The sequence below is a fragment of the Aquila chrysaetos genome, chromosome 11 (assembly GCF_900496995.4).
Source record: "Aquila chrysaetos chrysaetos chromosome 11, bAquChr1.4, whole genome shotgun sequence".
NCBI classification, from domain to species: Eukaryota; Metazoa; Chordata; class Aves; order Accipitriformes; family Accipitridae; genus Aquila; species Aquila chrysaetos.
In genome coordinates this window covers 35043621-35059092 of record NC_044014.1, presented here as the reverse complement: position 1 = coordinate 35059092, position 15472 = coordinate 35043621, and the positions used below count along the sequence as shown (strand labels likewise).

The 15472-nt window shown below is 43.2% G+C and overlaps 1 protein-coding gene across 6 annotated transcripts in view; it reads left to right on the top strand.

The window, feature by feature from the left end:
* Nucleotides 1-8747, top strand: part of JMJD1C (jumonji domain containing 1C) — a 166439-nt gene extending 157692 nt beyond the window's left edge. For all 6 annotated transcript variants that reach the window (XM_030031426.2, XM_030031425.2, XM_030031428.2 and 3 more), the window contains 3 exons: nt 1593-1769; nt 7153-7284; nt 7596-8747. In XM_030031426.2, the coding sequence (XP_029887286.1) occupies nt 1593-1769; nt 7153-7284; nt 7596-7685 (399 nt within the window). In that variant the 3' untranslated portion in view covers nt 7686-8747. The remainder of the gene's footprint in view (nt 1-1592; nt 1770-7152; nt 7285-7595) is intronic.
* The last annotated feature ends 6725 nt before the right edge of the window (nt 8748-15472 follow it).

Below are 15472 nucleotides of genomic sequence, written 5' to 3'. Positions count from 1 at the left end.
TTCTAGAAGGTGGTCTTGACAGATGACATAGAAATACCAAAATATCACTGAAGTGGTTGCTTGAGGAAAAGAAGTCTTCACTGTCTTGTACTGTGGGAAGAAAAACAGATGAGTTTTAACTGGCTAAACCAAAGGGATCCGTAAACAGGCTAGAGGCCAAGGTCTCTACTGTGAGCAGGAAGAGCCTGAAAAATTCAGCAGTAAAGATTCTCTTGGACAATAAGGCAGTGTTTCAGTCCCAGGGCAGCTGTCTTCTGGTGACTCAAAACATTTGCTCTTTGGCAAGCTGAGCTGTGGGGGAAAATGAGCACTCGTAAGTAAAATACAGCTAATTCCAGGAGATTATGAATTACACAGCGAGGCTTTTCTGTTCATTCCAAAAGGAGATGCTCACAAAGTAGATGGTGGCTCTTCAGTTTGGCAGAAAAAGTTGTGAAGAAAATCATGAATGCAACGGAATAGGTGGACAATGAGTATTATTCAGTGTTTCTTCTTTCAGAGCAATTAAGGGATATTGCGAAACCCTTTGAGCAGCAGGTTTAAAACAAAAGCACTTAAGACAGTATGTAATAAAGTTCGTCATTTGCTGCCACAGCTTGCCATGGTATCCAAAATGAATTGTGCACCACCTTGTATTTTTGGTGTGGTGGTATTTTTGAAATATTGAATTAGAGATTAATTGATGACTAGACCTTGGGACCACTTTGCCTGCTGATAAGAGATAAAATCTCAGTATCTTGTTAGTACAGAAGAAAGGTGACGATACACAAGAACGGTTTCAAGCTCTGCATCACATAATTAAGTATATTTAATATCAATATGAATAAAAATATATGTTTTTAATGAGATAGTTGTCTCCTGAGTCGTGACAGATGGATTGGATATGTGTTTTTTTTCTTTAGTCACTGTGATTGATTAATTAGCAATTAATTAAGGGTATTTGTTCCCCTGAAGTGAACTTGATGAGAAATGGTTGTTGCAGTTAAGTCTACTGCTGTCGGGAAGTTTGTTGTTTGTTTTTTTGTTTTCGTTTTTGTTTTTTTTGGGGGGGGGGGTTGTCCCTCATTTTTTCTGAATTCCTTGATGGGATGGTAGGAAAATAACTTGTTATCACAGAGTGGTTGAGATTTGTAGGGCACCTCTTGAGCTCAGCATCACCCAGAGCAGGTTGCTCAGGACCATATGACCCTTAGTTTTGTCTGTGGCTTTTTTCCTGAGCTGGGGTTGTGGTGTTGCGTGTCTGTGTCAAAACTGAAGGTTTTAAGCTTGAGGAGTTGGCAGCATAGGAACTCTTGAGGTCACATTTTATTTTCTTGATGAAAGAAGTCACGCAGAGAGTGTGTTGCTTATTAGTAAATTATTGTGCCGAGTTCTTTAAAGCTCTACGTTTTGGAGTGGGGAGTTCTGCAGTTGTCTTCAGTTCAGTGGGACTTGTCAGTTCCTTTGAGGTTCTTTTGAATCCCTAACTAAAATTCTTGTTTGGGTATTGGGAACACAGTAGTGTTGCTTCATAAGTTAGGTGTACTTACAACTTACGAGCAAAAGGTTCAGCTTCTTTTGAAAGTGACTTGGGATCTTTTCTGTACTTACAGATAGCAAAAGAGCAAGGCTTAGAAGTTTTACCAGAGCATGATCCAATACGTGATCAGAGTTGGTATGTGAACAAAAAACTTCGCCAAAGACTTCTTGAAGAATACGGAGTGAAAACCTGTACGGTTATTCAGTTTCTTGGTGATGCTATTATTCTACCAGCAGGAGCACTTCATCAGGTAATGTACATCTGTTTAAAGACACACAGGATTAAATAACATAAATACAATAAAATAAATTTTTTCAAAGACATAACTACATCTGTACTGAAATTAAATTTTATTTTCTTACTGGTAGGTATTAGTGTGTAGGAATGTATAATAAGGTATATCTGCTTGTGTAGATGACTAGCCAGTACTAACATACAGCAACTTGAATGCTTGAAATTAGACTGTTCCTTTTTTCCTTTAAAATGAAAAAAGAGCAGACTATTATTAACACCTTTTTTCCACTTTTCATTTCATTAGCAAATTTCTAAATAAACTGGTGTTAGTTATGGCAAGGTCAGGTTAGTATTTTTTTTTCTTCTAAAACCAAAAGTTTACCTAACCTTAGAGAGGCAGGGAGAACAACCAAAGCAGATAAAAATACCTGGATGTCAGGTGTCATTGTTTTTATCTTCAGCCATAGGACAATTGTAGAGACAGTTTGGGTATAACAAGATGTTTTTGTAACAGTATTTGGAGGTTGTTTTTCCACTCCACCTTAAGCTCCTTTGTACACAGAAGGTACATCAATCACCAGGAGTCATCATTGTCCCTTCAGCAGCTTCCCTTACCATCAGGAAGAGTGATGTTACCTTGCCAGCAGCTGGGGTGATTTAATTCTTAGTTATGTAAGAAAAAGTACTGCCAGTAGGGCAGTTCTGGAGGAACAGTATGAATTTGTGTGGCAAGCTTCAGTCCTCTCCTAGGACATAGGGTTTGTTACTTCATTTTTTTTGTGTGGTTTTTTTTTTCTCAAAGTCTGCAAACTGCTTCTCCTTGGTGAAAGGAGGAGGAAAGCACAATTGTCTAGATGAGATTTTTGGGCATTTCTAGATTTATTTCTTTCTTCACTCCATGAACGTTTTCCTGTTTCAACAGGAAATGGAGCCTGCTGTCTTGCCAGCTGTCAAGCACCACTAATTAGGTAGCTGACTATCAAGGAATGAGGACCATCCCCACCCTGCAGTAGGGGTTGTAAACCATCTTGCTGTTAAAGATTTATCATTGATCTCCACTTGGGTTCAAGTGAGGCCAGGACTTTCTGAAGAAGATGCTATTTGGTTTCTGATTTGCAGATCAGTTTCCAACCACTGTCTCTTCTGGGCAGAGAGGAAGCTATGGCTTAGCATGTCACTGTGACCAGGGCAGCAGAGTTTTCTCTGTGAGAAAAATGTCTAGGTTGTAGTGAAGACAGGTGTGTTACATCCCTAATCTGTCTGCTGGCTATGTCAGTTGCTGGGGCATGGAAAGCAACAGGTACCTTACCCAGACTAGACCCCTTTGTCATTCCAGTGAATGTTTAGATGGGTGGTATGTTAACCCTGGATGATCTGTGTGGGTTTGTTTTCTGGCAAAAGAAAGAAAGAAAAAAAAACCAAACCAATCCAGGTGACCAAATCTTGGGTTGTTGTAGGTTGCCTTTCCCTGCACCATGTCTCCAGGGCTTGATGTTGCTTCATAAAGGTGAAGGGATGTCTGGCATTGATGTTATTCTTAGCTCCTGTTAGGCTAAAGCAGTTAGGACTCCCACAGTTGATAAGATTTGTATTGCATCCTCCAGTAACCTTACTCTGATCTCTCAAAACAAGGGAGATATCACAGATACAAGAGTGAAAAGGCAACCCACAGAAAATAACAAACATACTGGGAAATTTGTTTTATATAGCACGTGGCATTATATAAAGGCATACAGTTTATAAAACATGAAGTAGTGGGACTGTTCCAGGCTTCCCTGCAGTTCATAGGTTTAAGGACCAAAAATAAGACCACTCTTCTCTTTATCTCCTTGGCTTTAAACTCCAGATTGCTTTTGAAGTGGTAATGTTCTAGCTTCTGGCACCAAGGAGTTAATAACATGGTGTTTTTAAACCTTAGTGGGTGAAGCTGAGAACCTTTTCATCTTCAGTAAGAAGTTCCTGTGAATCTGCCACGTAGGAGGAAATGAAAGCATCGTGTTCTTTCATGTACATGTGTAGTACTCTCTATATAGAGATGCATAAATACTGACCTTAGGGATCAACACCAACACTTCATGTATACAAAGCACATTTAAACGCTTAAAAATAAGTCTGAACAAGAATACATACCAGGTTAAGCTTGCATGTTAAGTGTTTCAGATTTACATGCACATCGTGAATCTTTTATAATTAAAACTGGATGAGAGTTGACACTAAATTTGGTGGTAAATTAACATTTTTATTTTTATTTGCTCATCAGTAATGTTTTGGAGCAGAGGAAATCAGGCTGAGGGATGGAGTTAGGGAGCCCAGCTGCCGGCAGTCACTGCGTAGTGTAGCTCAGACACTTCCGTCCTGGAGCCAGTTCAGATTATTGTCACGCTGCTGCTTCTGACACGCTGGTATAGAATTGTACTACTCTAACATGGAGGAGCTTGTGTGTATTTCTTCTATATATTCTTTTTTTTTTTTTCCCCAGCTGCTCTGGATTCATGTCTAGCTTTTCAAGTAACTAGTTCCTAATATTTTATGGTAGCATAAAGCATTCCTCTTGCTTCCCAGGTTTCCCCCTCCTCCCTGTGTACTTGCAGACAGCAGTCACATCCCCCTTGTGATCATTTCAGTAGGCAAGGTCAAACTGTTCCAGCAGTGGGGTGGGAGGGAGAGCCTCTCCTGTGAGCTGTGACGGTCGGAGTAGCCTTGTCAGTACCTCTTGTGGAGGGAATTGCTCTCCTGGGGGGAAACCAGAAATAGATACAGCGTTGGACTGGTCTCCTCTGCAGATGCTTCCCTGAATGTACCATGAGTGATGTGCTGTAGGATTGTATCTCCTTTCTTCTTGGCTGTACGAGTAAGGGAGCTCAGAAGTGTCCCCTGCTTTGCTAACGTCTGGGCCTTGTTCTCTCTCTGGTACTTGGAACAGCGAGCCCTCAGCTCTCTCTGGAAACTTCCCCAGCTAAAAAAAGGGGGGTTTTTACTGTTCTTTTGAATGATTCACTCTTTCTGCTGCTCTGCTCTGGGTCATTCTGTATCACAGTTGTCCTCTAGGGATGCCCTCCCTCCCTGGTTTTAATTTGGTGACTCCAAATCTGTAAAATATTTTAGTGATAAAAGCTAGAAATACTTGAGTCAGTGATTGAAATGTGTTGTTCAGGTTACACGCAAAACCTGTTCATAGTAGAACAGGTTATTATAATGTTTTTTATAGTGGTATTAGCTTGATTGAACAGCAGGATTATATATTGTAAAATGACATGCTGGAGGTGATGCGACATCCTGGTGATGTTACGATAAGGATAAGATCTGGGAATTGTGTATGCAGAGCTGCTGGGCTGAGCGCTGGCCCTGGAGCTAAGCCCTGCAGGAAATGGCTGATCCTCAGTGTAAGGACAGGAGGGAGGCAGCTGTGCAGTGAGGAGCTGCTGCCGGCTGTGAGGATGGACAGCCCTTTCCTCCCTGCCCACTCACCTTTCCCTGTCCTGGCCCAGGTCTGAGGCTTTTCCGATGCTCCACCCATCTCCTGTGCCCTGCTGGAAAAACTCTGCTCTGCGTGGGCTGGGGACAAAGCTGTTCTCTTGGTTCGGCGGGAACTGGCACAGTCGTGGGAGTGCTATAGTCCTCAACCAGCAAACCTCAGGGGAATCGTTACTTAACTTATTTGTGTGTGTCATTGTATCAGCTTGTATTATAAATATTATAAATAGAACTGACTATGGGCTGTCAGCAGGGCATTCCCATGTTAAGTACCAGACCGGCCGGGTAAAATCTGTCCTCCCTGCAAAGACTTGACCACTGGTGAGACAGGCCCTGGAAGGGAAGGAGGTTTAAGGCACAGCAGAACGAAAGATCTGAGGGCAGCAAACATTGCCCATTCTTGCAGTGGAGTTAAAGGGAATCAGTAAAACCTTGACTCAGTGAGGAGAAGGTGAAAGAACGGTGTGGGGTTTGCATGGGGTGGAAAGGAAAACAAGGGCAGGTAGAGAGTTGAAACAGGTGAGAAGCCTGTGAGGGAAGAGAGGGGGGCCGGAGCCGGCAGCCCGCCTGCACAGTGCAGAGATGTTTCAGCCGAAGCTCTAGGAAATTCTGAGTGCTGCTGGGAGCCTCGCGGTGGCACTTCTGCAGCTGTTTCCTTGCTCCTGGCTTTCTGCCATTGGCAAATTGTGTGGCATCAACAAACCCTCTTTGTCTCCAGAATTATTTTTTGTTTGATTAATTCTCAGGAGGGAACGGCACTGCTTTGTTCTTGATGATTACGAGGCTGCAGAAACCTTGTGTACAACACTAGTGTTGAGCTAGGGGTTATCCTCTGGGATTTCACCTGTAAAGGGGCAAGCTACCTTATAAAATCGGGTGCGGGCAGTGTTTTTTAAGAAGAAAATAATTTTTAAACAAAGTGCTGTGTCCTCAAGTGTGTAGGCCCCAAAGGTTTTTTGAATGTCAGATATCACAATGGAAACTTCAGAGTATGCATTAAAAAACTAGATTTTGCTAGGCTCGAGCTTAAAATAGGCAGATCTTTGTCAGTACTGAGCAGGGTGGGACTGTTTGCAGAATTGATGTTGCACAACTTCATGAGCAGTTGTTGGAATGTGGGGAAATTTTTGACATGCTGAAGAAACAGTGTAATTTGTAAGGGTTTGGGGGTGAAAACCTGATGCTGTATGTTTCTGAAGGGGACAAACACGAGTTGGTAGTCAGGTCACAACCAGGAAGCGTTTTTTCCTTTCCCCTGTCTTTCAGGTACGACCTGGGTGGCAGCAGGCGGTGTCCATTTCTCTTGGTAGTTGCCTCTTATCAGTAAGAAGAAATGTTTAGAGAAAAAAGAAGGTGCTTTTTTCCCCCCCTTCTGAACCTGCCCCCTTTGTTCATGGTGGTTGTTTTTTTTTTTTTTTTTTTTTTCAAATATTTCCACCAGCAGTTAGTTTTCAGCGAACCTGGCAAGTTGTGCCTGGCAGGGTACGAGCTTCCAGCATGTCCGCGTGGCCTTAGGAGCCGGGTCCTGCAGCGCAGGGCTGCTGCGGAGTCAGTGTGTGGCTTCGGCACCTGCGTGGTGTTTCAGAAACGGCTGTGCAGCAGCAGTGCACAGCAGCAGTGCCTGTGTGGCTGGTAACAGGGTGGAATAACACACCAGAGTATGTTGAATTCATGTCAGAGCTGACTACAGAAAGAAGCACTGGAGTACAGGCAGATGTGCATTGTTCAAAGTGTGCCTTCTGCCAGAAGCTAACAGATAAGCCGAATACGCTTAATTGCTCTCTAGGTAAAACGTATAAAGATGCCCTTTAGTCTGACAAGCTGGTGGTTTAAGAGATCTCAAGGCCCACTCTTTTCTTGGGTATCTCTGCCAAAGAATAACCCTAAAATACTAATTATCAGTCTCTTCTTGTTATTTTGGATAGGTGCAAAATTTTCACAGCTGCGTTCAAGTAACTGAAGACTTTGTGTCTCCAGAACATCTTGTACAGTCATTTCACTTAACGCAGGAGCTGAGGCTGTCAAAGGAAGAAATCAATTATGATGATAAACTGCAGGTAGGAAATGAATTCTGCCCTGGAAGCTGTTGGGAAGGCAGGGCATGCTCAGGCTCATTGAAATGCGGAGCAGTGTGTGGAGCTACTTCCTCGCTGCTGTTCACACAGAATAACAATGAGCAGCAGCGTGAATGCCAGGGGTGTAAATGACTCTCCCTTGAGTTGCTGGCTTTATTTTTTTCATGTTACATTTTAAAATGTGTAAAAAGGTGTTTCCTTTTGCACTGGCTTAGGGCTTAGTCCTAAATGTGGTTACTTTGTAGAGTTCCTTAGTCATAGGCCTTACTAAAATCTGTCTGATGTTCTTGCAGGTTAAAAATATCTTGTATCATGCAGTTAAAGAAATGGTGAGAGCTTTGAAGATTCATGAAGGTGAAATGGAAGATATGGATGAAAACTGAGCACGCTCTGCTTTTTTGTGTTAACATTGAGGTTATTTTTTCTAATATATGGACAGTATACACACTAATTTAAGCTTCACAAACCATCAGTGCCAAGAAAACATAGTCATCGTATTTACTTGTTAATGACACTGCAACGGTAGAGCTTCATATCACAGCCACTGTGATTACATGTTAGACTTGCAAACAATTAAGCAGCATTCGGCTGTCCTGTATTATAATGTACATGAAGTTTGTGAAATGTCAAAGATTTAAGATGATGTATTTATTTTTGGAAAAAAACACAAAATTCTATGCTATATTGTTGATCAAATGTAAATGTGACTTGTACAGTTTGCTAAAATAATTCAGATATTTTTCACTACATTGAGACAGTTACTGTGAGAGTAGGACACAAACACCAGCTATTGCCTGCATTTGGGATCTTGCTGAGTCCGCACAGCAGTCATGTCATAATCTGAAAATTACTGCCAAATAATTGTAAACTTTGTAAAATATAAAGTATATAAAGTAGATATTAAATACAGACACTTCAGTATTTTATTGAAGCTATTCAGTGTACAATTAAACGTTTTCAAAAGGTGTAATTTATTTAAAAATTGTCTCATTTTGGTAAAATTTATGTGAACTTTTAAAGCTAAATATTAAACTTAATATGCTATGTAAATATATACATATATACATTCAATGATGTATTTTTTTAAAACATTGGCTTGCTTTAATTTGTTAAAAGTGCAAGTGTTACACATGCTTTGTACATTGAAGTTGAAAGGGGTTTTACATTTTCCATTAAAATGACTTTATCAAATGTCTCATTGTGTTCGTTTTTTATGTTTGTGGCCCACGCATGACAGCCCGAGTCATTGGTTTGCTCGCTCGTTCGTTCGCAGTAATGGCAAATGCATCTCCGATTGTAACGCTTGAAATGTTCTGCCGTGGTTCCTGTGTACCACTCTGCCCTCTCCGGGTTTGAGACAAAACTGCCAGGGACAATGCTGGAGCGCAGCTCAAACGGCTGAGCCAGAAAGAGCCTCTCCTTAAGAATAAAACAATTTAAACATCGTTTATGTTCTGTCTTTAATAATCCAACACTTGCTTTGGGTGAAGGGGGAAAGGAGTTTCTATGGAACAATTTTTTTATAGCATCTTGGCTTTTTAAGACTTGTATCTGGTTTCATTTAATAATGATAAATGTTAGACAGTTGAGCAGAATTCTGGTTCTTGGAGTTAGTTTGAAAAGTGAAAGTGTACATGGATTTAAATTATTAAAACTATCGAGATGTTTAGATTTGATAGCAGATGTTAGGTGCAGCTGTTAGCTAGCTTGTGACATGTCCAAAAGGGGATAGTAACTAGCTTGGTTACGGCTCCCAGCCTGGCAAAGTCTGACCGGGTTTTGGGTGACCAAAAAAACCCCCCAAAACCCCACCAACAGAAAACCCATATAAATTATATTAAGAAATAGTGAAACACGAAACCAATTTCTGGTTCCAAAAGTCTTTATTTAGTTGGTTTGAAAACCTGGAATTTATTTGAAGTTGCAAAGAAATACTTTGGGGTTAACGTTGCCATGCTTGGCAGTTGATTCTCAACTTCGTACCTGGTTCCACGCAGTGTCTTCCTTTATGCTGCGTGTAGCGTAGAACCGGAGCATTGGCTGAAGACGCAAAACCTGCCAATGTATGTTTGCTTAATGACAAGTGGACTTAAGTTGCATGTACCCTTTTTTTTTTTTTTTTTTTTTAAGTTCAGTATATGTAAATGAGTGAATTTTAGTCAAGTCTTAAGTATTTCCCCCCTCCTGAACTGAGTTTTGGTGAGGTACTTCTAACATTTGTGCAATTTCTTGAGGCTGCTGAAATTTGCATTCCTGCTGCAGATGGCTTGCCCTGCCTTGGTTTTTTTTCTACACAAAGAGTAGTTGTTTGGGCCTGGGCCATGGCTGTCATCACAGCTCGCTCCTCATGCTAGGTTGTCGTAGTTGAAGGGAACGGGTTGCTTTCCCCTGGGTTTCTGTCGGAAAGTGTTGAGCTGCTGCGTCTGTCCTGGCCAAAGCCTCGGGCTTCCTGCTCTACCTCTTCTCACAGGTGTTGAGGTGCTTTACTGTCAGTGACTGCCCAGTGGTCTGAGCTTTGGTACTGTCCTTTGGTACCCCTGTGGGGCACTGACGGCTGCGCCCTTCACCCCGCAGCACTTCCAGACCCAGGGATGGATCCCTGCATCTGCCTGTGAGGTTGGAGAAGTTGCTGCCTCCTCAGGTGGTAACTGAGGGAGTCACCGAACAGAGGCTAATCTGTGTTTTCAGGTGTGAATATTAAAGTTGTTCCTTTGTGACCTTTTTCTTGCCCCCTTTGCTGATGAATCTTTAAGTGTGTGACAGAGTTGTTAAATCTGCAAAAACGTATGGGTGAGACGGATGGTGGAGCAGCAAGAATCCTCCCAAAGAAAAGCCTGAGAGATTGACAGGATTTTAAGACAAAAAGTCTCATTTTGGAGAGGCAAAACTGGTGGGCTCAAGCCACAGTGTTGCATGGCATGCTGCACAGTCACTGGGGTAAGCAGATCTTCACTGCTTTCACAGCAAAGATAAATTGATATATCAGTTTGAACTGCATAAATGGGATTTCACTGTACTCACTATAGTTTAACTACCCACTTGATTTGTTTAGTAGAGTTTATTTGTAGTAAACTGATGCGGTAGTTACACCAGATGCATAGTTTTAAAATTCTGTGGTTAGTGGACATGTCTGATGGATTTGCAATGCATAAAAATATAACTTGATGCATTTTGCAAATCGCTTTGAGAATCGCTGCACTTGCAGATGGGACGGCCTCATAAACTGCCCGCAACAATGACAGTGTTTCCCAGTAACTAACAGGAGGGGAAGAAGCCAAAACAAGTGAACAAGGACAACATGGCGCAAGCGGAGCACAATGGGGAGTGCTATGAAGCATTTACTGCCATCAACTCGAAAAGTCTCAAGTCGCACGCTGCATACATTAGCAGACCACAAGAAGTTGTTAAGGTAACAGCTATTCCAAATACCACTGAAAGAGGCCCAAAATTCTGGGTTTTTTTAAGCACTTGGTGTGCCAAATTCAGCTTACTCAGTATCTTAAGATTCCTGGCTCGGTCACAAAGCTCCCTGCTCCCCTACAGGAAATGGGAGCCGGAAGTTGGGCTGGTGTTGCGCTTGCTGCCAGTATGACCTGAGAGTTTTGTAGCTGATGACTGAGACTAAAGAGGGGCCTGTGGGGAGGTGTTTTGTTTTCAGGTTAGCTTTTCTCTCTCGACCATTTCCATGTTCTGCGAGGCATTACCGGGCATGTTTTTCCCATCTTCCTTTCCTAAAGACTCTGTAGGAGGTTTTCTAGTCTACAGTCTCAACTGTTTTAATACAGCCAGAAGTATTCAATGAGATCAGCTGAAGCTGTTTGAGTGCAGGAAGGAACACTGTCAGCTCCTAGAACAAGAATATGAAGTACTGTGTCATCTTTAGCCACTTTCCTGTTGAGACCAAGAGCTGTCTCCATCTGCTGTGCTCCCCATGAAACTCTTCTTGTCTGTTTTTCTGTCCCTTGAAAGCTCACTTCTCAAAGTCAGCAGACCTGCAAGCCTGGCTCTCCACACCCCCCCTCCCTCCCTCAGCCCTTTCCAGCTCCTTACCATCAATCTCCTTCCACTGCACTGCTGTACAGTAAGTGACCACAGCAATTTTCTTCCTATTGTAGCTGCAGAAATAACTAACAAAGAGTAAGTAATTAGCAAAGAATAAAGCGGGGCTGCTATGACCTGAAGTATTTCAGCATGGATGGATGGCTGTGTATATGGTTTAGCTGAAACAGAAGTTACTGGATTGCTGGAACTGCTGGCAGTGAAACTGTGGTCCCCGTTAACGCGGGTCAGACGTAGGGGCTTATAACAATCTGATTTTTAAATCTGTTTATTCTGCTCTTCCAGCTTCACAGAAATTGCTCAAAACTCCGTGTGTAAACCCAACCCCCATCTGATCAGCACTACGTTCTCATGCTCTCTGACCTTTTCGGTAGGTGGTAATTTTGTTCGTACCCTCTCCCGTGACATCCTGTCAAGCCCTCTCCTGCTCTCACATCTGACAGCCTTCCCTGCCCTGCACCCATAACTGGGAATTTCCCTTCCTTCCTCCTTCCACAGCCACCATCGCCCTGTTCTGCTGCTTTTCTGAGCAGGATGTTTGTGCTCTCCCCCACATCCGTGCCGGAGGAGCTGCCTCTCCCTGTTGAGACTCCCAGACTAAGGCTTTGCTGTGCCTTCCCCTCCCAACCCCCAGCTCTGCCTCAAACAATGTCAGCTCTCCACTGTGCTCCTGCTTTCTACCTTTTGACTTGCGCTTTGTTAGCAGGAGTGCCACTTTTCCTTCTCTGCCTTTGTGTTCCCATGATACGTATGCCCCAGGAGGGCAGGAGAGCACTCGGTGGCGTGGGGGCTCCTCTGATGCAGCGTCCACTGCCACGTCCCTTTCTTTCTGTCTCAGCAGGGTGGCCTAGGAAACTCTGACCAAGGAGCAAATGATCTGTAGCCTTAGCAGCACACACACACAAACTGACCTCTGTACTTTTCTCATTTGTTCTTGTAGGTTTTGAAAAGGAAGTTATGATCTATATATAGCTGGTAGGAAAATCTTGCCTCACAGCAAATTGAAGACATGTTTTACCTGATGTGTTGCTTGCAGACAGTTGAATTTTAAACACGGGCCTTTCTAAAGCCAAGCGGTAGGCTGAAGGATTTTTACTGTTATGTTTCAAAGCACATGTTTCTGGTACCTTCCAACCATACCAATACAATATACTCTTGACGCAGATGCCTGTTTCTTTTTCCAGTCCCTGGGCATGTGGTTTTATCGTAGCTCTGTGCTTCCTTAGTGGAATTAAAGAGTAGGGTTTAGTAGCTCTGAGGCAGGAAATCCTGTATTTTCACAGCTCTAAGGATTTCATATTGTTTGATCTCAATAATACCTTAACTTCTGCAGCAAATGGGCCCAAGGGACCACTTCAGACGATTACAAGAAAAAAAGCCTGGGTAAGTTTAGGTTACTTCTGGTAAAACAAACATGGGAGAGAAAGGAGGTGGGGGAAAAGATGGCTATAGCTCTGAGTCTTTAGGGAGCAATGAGCGTCTTTTTATACAGTTGAACTCCACAGGCCACATGCTGAGGCACAAAGGTCTGGCAAATGCTGTCCAGCCTATATCTGATTTGTGGCAGCCACACTACCACTCTGATTCCTTTTGAACAGTTTGATTGACTTTGTTTTCTACTGTATTTTTAGTCCAATTCAGTAAGGGATTTTATCAGCTGTTGTGGCTGTACTTGCTTTTCTCCATCTATTTTAATAGCAAGCCTGCTTTTGTAGAACCACAGAACAGCCCAGGTTGGAAGGGACCTCGAAAGACCATCTGGTCCAACCTTTTGTGGGAAAGGGAGACTTAGATTGAGGTGCAGTCCGTACCACTGAAAGCAGGTCAATAGGAACTGCAGATGGCTAAGGAGCTGCTGCAGACAGGAGAGTAGGGAGGAGTTCAAGGCCAGCGTTCCTGAAAACAGAAATGCTCTCAGAGGAAGAGGTCATAAGATCCTCTTTTCCCTTATATAAAACCAAAATGTAAAACCCAACACTTATATATTTTGGTTTTCACTGTCATTGTAAATAGCAACTGGTGATGTGGTCTGCAGATTTTATTCTCAAGAGACTCCAAATTGCTTCCCAGTTGCCTTTCTTCGGTTTCTCCTGTGGAGATACAGCCAGAGTTTGGGTAATTACAATTTCTTTCTGCAAAGTGTATGTTGGCTGTGTTCAACAGGGATAATATTTCCATGTTCCAAGACAAGAGTGGTTTCTGTGGTAAAGCGAAGTCTACGAACAGAAGTCAGTGTCTGGACACAGGTTTAAAATTGGTTCTTGATGAGATGCTTTGAAATAATGGACCACAGAAGTCTTTAGTTCTGTCCAGTATAGAACAATACAGATCAGACTTGACTTGCCACCCATGGGCATCTTTCCACATACCGTGCCAGTCTTTGGTTACAGGCCCTGTGACCGCCAATAACTTCCCACTTCATCGTTGCTGCTGTAGTTCACGCAAAATGCCTAACTTTCCTCATAGTATTTCCCCACCGCACCTTTTCGTTATCCTTGAAAGGGCAATAAGCCCGTTAGCAGGACAGCTGGCGGCAAAGAACATGACCCCGCCGGAGGAAGAGAGGGGCTCCGCCGTTCAGCAGCAGGAGCCGAGCAAGGCGCCGGGCTTCCACCAGGTGGCGGCCGGCGGCAGCCGAACGCCGCGGAAAGCGGCCGCCCGCCCGGCGGAAGGGCAGGCTCGGCGCCCGGCCGGCCGGCCACGCCACCTGCTGCAGCAGCCGGCGGGGGAAAGGGGGAAAACCAAAACAAAACCCAGAATAGCTATCGGTGGGAGGAAGGGAGCGTGCTGAGCCAGAGGTGCTAGGGAAGGAAAACCGGGTGTTCCCATTTATCATCTCACCATGCCAGAACTCAAACAAGCTGAAAGGCAACAACCATTTAAAACTGTTTAAAATTGTTGGGGCATAAACCGGTTGCTGGCAGACATTGCAGAAGAATTTCCTTAGACTTACCACTATATGTCTATAAAACTTGTCCACTAGTGGCAATTATTCTCTAGACAACCCTTCATTCTTTAAATGGACTGTCTAATTGCTTAGCTCTGACTTCAGACTGAAGAATTCCTTACTCAGAAAAATGAAAATATTTCATCTTATTTCATACACTTAGCTCTTTCCCTGGAACATAAAGAATTTTATAAGAAAAAGTCATTATTCAATAGACTCTCAGCTATAGGATGTTTTATAAATGTCCTGTGCTGCTGCTGAAAGCCTGTCTTTCCATAGGCTTCATGGCTGGCTGACAGTGCATGCTGCTGCATGGAAGGAAGGGAAAGAAGAGGCTGGCAGTGCTAGGGCTCTCCTTTCAGCAGGAGCACCTGGGTTGTTCACTAGGCCATGGTCTGTGTCTTTACTAGTATCGCCTGCTCCAGCTCTGGAACGGTCTCTCTATTACACAGAAATATTCAGCTTTCCACATGACCTTCATGGGACTTGTGTAACACTAGCAGTGTTTATACTGCAGCTCAGTGCTCCTGTCCTATTAAAGGGATTGTTGTACCCATCCATTCTCCTTTCTGCAACACTCACAGGAGTAGAAAACTCTCGTGCTAAGCCATGCTGCCTGGAGTTTTATTTCAGCAGCAGTCATGTGTTGAGTAGGCAGACTGCAAGAACAAACATTTGCATTGCAGGAGAGAGAAAAGTTTTAACAACAATTTCAAAAGTAGCAGCATGGGGTTTTGCCCCTACTTGGCTATCTTCCTACAGAGAAGCAGCTTCCTTCAGATCTGGTGTTTTGTTTATGTAGCTATATATGAAGTTTAGTCTTAAAAACAGAAGATGGAGCTTGCAATTCCCCTACCCCTCCTCTGAAGAATCCTGACTCTTCAGCAGAGGTATTCAGGCTAAAAATTGCTTCCTTCTCCTATAGCTGCTGTTTGCAGAGGCAGCTGAAATGTCTGTCTGTAGCTAAGAGCCCTGGGCTATCAGCCCTGGCAATGACATGAGATAGGTGCTTAAACAATTTTATTTCCTTCTTGTTAGCACATACCATTTTCTTTGCTTTACTTACATGAATAGAAACACTGTGCTCCGCTACCTGCTTACCTGTAACAGCCAGCCAGGCAGGTGACAGTGGAGAATGTAACTTGCCCTTTTGTGGCAGCAGCA